General features: G+C 52.2%; 1 protein-coding gene across 5 annotated transcripts in view; it reads right to left on the reverse strand.

Moving 5' to 3' along the window:
* The window catches only part of HNRNPUL1 (heterogeneous nuclear ribonucleoprotein U like 1), a 36,750-nt gene that overhangs the window by 29,680 nt on the left and 824 nt on the right, over nt 1-6,246 (reverse strand). For 2 of the 5 annotated variants that reach the window (XM_072776922.1, XM_072776914.1), the window contains exon 2: nt 1,457-1,579. In XM_072776922.1, coding sequence (XP_072633023.1) covers nt 1,457-1,574 — 118 coding nt within the window. In that variant the 5' untranslated portion in view covers nt 1,575-1,579. Of the gene's footprint in view, nt 1-1,456; nt 1,580-5,083; nt 5,557-5,939; nt 6,072-6,246 lie in introns of those variants that run through there. The other 3 variants (XM_072776906.1, XM_072776898.1, XM_072776904.1) reach the window with 3 other exon arrangements.

A 6,246-nucleotide genomic window follows, 5' to 3' on the forward strand; every position in this document is an offset into this window, starting at 1 on the left:
CTTATTAAGTCACACCACAAATAGAAAGGATAGGATAACATGCTGTAAAACAAGGGAAAGGCCCAGTCTCAGGCTGACTCTCTCCTTGGGCCAAAGATCCCACGAGTGTCACAGAGCCTGACACGAATCTACAGTTTAACCTACATTAAAATTAAAATCCATGGGCAGCCCCGCTGGCACAGCGGTTTAGCACCACCTGCAGCCTGGGGTGTGATCCTGGACACCTGGGATCAAGTCCCACATTGGGCTCCCTGCATGGAGCCTGCTCCTCCCTCTGCGTGTGTCTCTGCCTCTCTGCCTGCCTCTCTCTCTCTCTCCGCCTCTGAATAAAAAAAAAAAAAAAAAAAAATTAAAATCCTAAGCCAGGGACGTCTGGGTAGCTCAGAGGTTGAGCATCTGCCTTCAGCTCAGGGCGCAATCCAGGAGTCCCAGGATCGAGTTCCATATCGGGCTCCCCACAAGGAGCCTGCCTCTCCCTCTGCCTATTCTCTGCCTGTCTCTCATGAACAAATAAATTAAATCTTAAAATCAATCAATCAATCAATCAATCCTGAGCCACCCACAAGAAATGTCTGGGCATTTCACTTTGTGGATGAACCAAGAATGAAATTAGATACATTCAACTAGATTCACTAAGAAAAGGCACTGGGGCCACAACACAGTGAAAGGAGCACAAGCTGGGAGGCAGTCCTGGCTCCATCATTACTCAACAGTGGGAGCTTGCTTTTCAAACAGTAGGACACAAATGGTTGGGAATGCTCCTCATTAACCAAGAGCAGTGGCCTGGACTCCAGTTTCCCGGGTTTTAACCCCAGCTCTGCCATCAGACAAGCCACCTCCCCAGTCTGTAAAATGAGAGGCAAGAGCTAAGGTACATCTGTGGTTCCAAAACTGACACTGCAGGGAACTTTGTTGAAAAGACATATTTACACATCTGGGAAACCATGAGTTTAAACAATGTGACACAGAGTTTTTTTTTTTTTTTTCAGTCCAGGACTTCTCGGAGCCTTTACAGTGACTCTCCCAGGGATGGGACAGCACGTGCTGCATTTTCCAGATATATTTTGGCCAAGGAACCCTTTCCTGGGAAGTCCCTAATGATATCTCCTGGAACAATATTCTTCATAACATGGGAACAACTGGACTAGATTTAGAAGGTCCTTGCTGAATGCTACATTCTAAGATTTTAAATAAGACTTAAATACTGGCCCGAGTCTAAACTCTCCCCAGTATTGATACTAACATTTGAAAACAGATACCACTCCCCTCTCTTAACACCTGGGAGCAGGATTAAGTTCTCTCCTTCAGAAGAACCTTGCCAGAGGGACAGAGCCCAAATGGACTGCCCAAGAGGAAGATGCAAAATCTCTCTGGAAAGACAGGCTTTCAGCAGAGGGGATGAGCCACGTACAGATCTTATTTCCCTCAAAAGAAGTATACATGTGCACTTTCCCACCTGGGCGATAGGCCTGCTGCTGTTCCATTTCAAGCGGTCTCCTCTCGTAGCCAGACTCGTTCTCTTGCTTGATGACCTGGCTCTCATAGAATTGGTTTTGCCTGGTAATATTGTCCATGACATCTTAAAACAAAAAGTGGCCAGTTAGAAGGTGCTTCTTGGGACCAGAGGTGGCTTTTTTGGTGCTACACAATGTCATCCCCACTGGGGATAGCCTGCCAAAGGTTAAGAGGTGTGGCAATGCCTTCAGATAGAAACATATTGGGCAGTCAGCGGCCCCAGCTGCCTGAGGACATGCCCTCTAGTCCCTCAAATGGTTGGTGATGCATCTGTGACTGGGCTGTACAGAATCCCAACAAACTAAACCAAATGAAGTAGAACTGCTCTGGTTAAAGTAAGGAGATGGGAAGGTCAGAGAAGGTATCCAGCTTGACCTTACTCCCTAAGTCCTCACTCCAAGGCTGGGGCAACTCTACAGACACCTTGGATTCCACGTAGCACAGTTTAAAAACCACCAGTCTGGCTGTACTCTGACATGATATAATGTGTAGGGAGTTGGCTGTAGAGCACAACCTTAAAAACTGCTCAGGGCACATAGGAGTCCTCTGCTGGACCCAATTCACTACCATCTGCACAGTCCACCCTCTCTACGAATCCCTTCCACCCCACGATAGCTGCAAAGATAAAAGGGTAACCATACCAGTTGAAGGGGAACTGGGGTGGAAGGGGGGAAAGGAACTGTTAAGAAAACAGGAGTCATAACAGTGGCCTTTTAGACTCATTAGGGATAAGTCCTGAAATATTTGGAGCTAGATGGGAAGGGTTTTGAGAAGGTATATTATGGAATAAGACGAAGAATAGAAACTTATAAGAATAATATTAACTATCCATAGAGTGCATACTATACACCAGACCCTGGGGTACGGCTAAGAATAAGTTTGTCTCGCTGAAGCCTTCAGTTTAGTGAAATGGATGTACGTTCAACAAATACTTAAGAGACAAAAAGCATATTCTAATTGTGTTCAGGTCTATAAAGAAATTAAGACAGGGACCCAGAAAGTAAGATAAGCCTCAGCTCAGAGAATACATAGGTGAGAGCTCAGTGACGAGAATAGAGAAAACATTCCTGGGGTTAGAATAACATGTGAAAGCTCCGAGGTAAGACCAAAACCAGAGTAGGAAACTCAAGACCCTTATAGCCAAACCCAGAGAGAAGTTTAGAAACCTAGGATGAGCAGCAAGCTGGCTTTCCACCCAGGAGCAAGCTTTGCTAGGTGCCTCTAGGGCCAGAACCCACAGGAGCAGAGGGAAGGAGACTCTTCTCCACCTGCTAACTGATTGGATCCTTTCGCAGAGGACAAATACATCTGGGGACAAACCAGGTGCAGCCCAAAGGGAGGAAAGTAACAGATCACGTGGTTTTTGCTACAGCCCTGTTTACCAGAGCTTGAAGGAAGGGTTGCAGTGGGGCCTGAAGCGGGCTCAGAGGATTTTGCTGTAGGGGTTAGTAGAAAAAGGAAGAAATAGAATATCTCCTTAATTGGAACACAGGGCAGGCTTATCAAACCATTTGGTTTTCTTCTGGGTCTCCAAGCACAGTGCTCTTCTTCCCACAAATATTCACATCTCTTCTTAAGAATTTCTCCTGTGCTCAAGGAGGAAGCTTCACCCTAATAAGCCATGATTGTGGGGTCCTCCGCTCTTTAAAACATCTGCCTCCCAATAATAGGCAGGCCCAGTGCTAAAACCCCTACACATGTGACCTCATTCATAACAATCCTGGGGGCACTGTAATTACCCCTGTCATACACACAAAGAAACTAGGGCTCACAAGTCATAGAGCCATCTTTAAAACAAAGTCCGTCTAAGTCTAACATGCCCTCTTCTGAGGCACCTCTGATCACTGGCCCTTCCTCCTAGGCATTCCTGCCAGGGTCTCTCCTGCCTTGGACAAGCACACTGGCCACTTCTCCTTCCTACATAGGTCTCTGCAAGGGGAAGTATTCTTCCCTGCAGGGGCACATGGGTCCTGGACAATCCCTAGGCTGCCCCCACTGCAAATCTTTACTCCAGGACGTCCCACCTCTCATGAACCAAGTCAGTAAACACCCAATGCCAACCCAATTTCTTGTTTCTTCTCTCACCCCCATAGCACCTTCTTTTCAGAGAAACCACAAACGCTGGATGCCAGAGTCCTTTCTATTTACTCTTTAACTTCTCCAATCCCGGCTCCCCAGTCCTGCTAGAAAACCATGCTTTTCTAACTCCAGAGTTCTTCCCTTCCATTCCAGGGTCTTCTCTCTTCAGATAATCTTACATCTACCCTGTCCTTTCTCATTCTGAGTCATAACTTCTGGCTCATGCAATGATTCCTTATTACACCAGAGACCCCCAATCCCCGGGCACGCAAATAACTGTTTCTGGGGACCAAGGAGCTTTGTCATGGACAAGACACTCAGCCTCAGAAACACTCCCCTCACTCCATCCAGAGGCCCCTAGCCAAGTCAACAGGTTTTCTTTATCTTTCCATTCTAGAGTCTCTTCCCTCCCATTATATGCTAGACCACATATACACTCCTGTACTGGACACAAGGATCCTCTGTCCCACAGATACTCCATCAACTTCAAGCTCCACCAATTTGTTCTCTGCCACACCCCACCCCCAGCTACCTCCTGTTCTTCAAACAATCCATAGTGTTAAACCAAAACCATTCAGCAGTAGCCGCTGAAATTACCGGTCCTCAGAACCTACCAGCTCAATACCTCTAGGTTCCCTGCCCAGCGAAGCATTCTTCCCTCTCCTGCCTGCCTCCAGTGACCCGGGATCCCCATACCTACCTCCTCTGGAAGTCAACCAGAAGGTCCCCAGATCTCCCAGCACCAAATGCCCAAGTTGGCCCTGCCTCAACGTTGGCCTTCCAGCCCTGAGTCCCCCAGGCCATCCTCAGAAAGAGGTGGGTCCTCCACAGTCCAAACACATGGTAGTCTCCCACATTCCCTAAGTGCTCACTAGCCAAATACCAGAGCACCCAGTCCATCAGCTCCCTCCTGGCCAGACACCAGCACCTCCATTTCACCAACCCATCCGAGTACCAAACAAGAGAATTCCCCATACCCCACCCAGCAGCAAACTCCAAGATCCTCTATTCTCAAAAACTCTCCCAGCTCTAAAATACACGGCTCCCGACGCCCAGCCGAGACGCTGGGCTTAGCAGAGTCCCTAAGCCCACCCAGCTCCAAACCCTGAAATAATCGTCATTTCCAAGACCCTCCTCAGTCCCCGATTAGAAAACCTCTTGTTCTTCCGACTGTTCGGCTCCAGAAACCACAGCTTCCGGTCTCCGAGCACTAGGCTCCGGAATCCTCTACGCTCCCCCCTCCCCCCACCGGACCTTCCTCATCGCCGAAACCCAGAGCCCCCACTCCAGTATCTCCCCTGCCCCGAATGCCAGGGTCCACCCTCTCGTCGTCCCGAGGCCCACGGCCCTAGATCCTTCTCAGCGGCGGGCAGCGGGATCCCCCAATTCTCAGACCGTCTCCCCGACCTCAGGCGCCGGACTCCGCGTCCCACAGCCCTTCCTCGGCCCGCACTCCGGGCTCCCCGACCCCCGCCCCGCGCACTCTCACAATGTCCGTCCGGCCCCGAGTAGCCGCCAGGCTCCGGGTGCGGCTGCAGCCCGGACGGCGGTGGCTGCGCGGTCCCCTCCAGCTCGGAGCCCCCCTCGGTCTCGACCTCCTCGTTGTTGTGCCCGGGTCGCCCCGGTTCGTCGTCGGCCTCGAGCTCCCGCTCGTCGTCGGGCTCCTCGGCCTCCAGCGCCGCCTGCAGCCGCTCAGCAAGCTCGGCCTTGAGGCCGCGAGTGTCCAGGCCGCGGCGCTGCAGCTCCTCGCGAAGTTCGTTCACCTTCAGACGGCGCACATCCATGGCCCGGGCCCCCGGGGCGGCCCCCGAGCCCGGCCCGGCCTCCCAGGGCTCTGTCCCCCTTAAACCTTTCCTGTCAGGAGGCGAAGGGGGAAAGGGGGGGGGGCCCGCTCCAATGGCGGCGGCGGCTCAAAATGGCCGCCGCCGCCGCCTCCCCCTCCTCCGTGTCTCCATGCGATGCAACACGGGTGCCGATTGGCCACCGCGTGGAGACAACGGGCGCGGGCCTGGAAGCTCAGCCAATCAGAGCGTAGCTCTCAAAAGAACGGCAATGAAAGGGCTCTGGAGCCGCCAGAGAGGAAGCGTTGGCCTACGTCGCTGCCGCCGCCAGGGCGGAGGGCGGGAAAAGGCGGGAGGCGGAGCACGCGGTGACTGGGTAGTGCCCGCGCGCCCGCTCCCGTAGGGTCAAATGAAGAAAAAGGAGTAAAGACTTGGCCCAATCAGCGACGAGATCTTAGAATGAACCCCCACCGCCCCCCAACACATACACACATATACAGACACACACTCTCGGCCTTCCCTGAGCGGTCCTTTCATCAAACTGGGGGCTCCTGTAACACCTACCCTGATTGGTCGAGATCTCCCGCCCCTAGAGGAGTCCAGGCGGGTAAAACGACTAGAACCAATCAAACGGAGGGTCGGCCGACCCACTCCCCCCGCCTCCGTTCCGCTGTCGCCTTTAAGAAACCGGAAAGATGAATTCGCCAAGGGCCCGCCCCTTGCCGTTAGGGCGGTTTCAAAACAATCTGCCCGCCAATCGCGATGACTGTTTTATCCTATAAAGCGGGTACAGTTGGGCTCGCTGGAAAAAGCTAACCAGATTGGCCGTTCTTCCCCGCACGGCCTCGCAAATGTCGCTGGGGGGGGGGGG

The sequence above is a fragment of the Canis lupus genome, chromosome 1 (genome assembly GCF_048164855.1).
Source record: "Canis lupus baileyi chromosome 1, mCanLup2.hap1, whole genome shotgun sequence".
Lineage (NCBI taxonomy): Eukaryota > Metazoa > Chordata > Mammalia > Carnivora > Canidae > Canis > Canis lupus.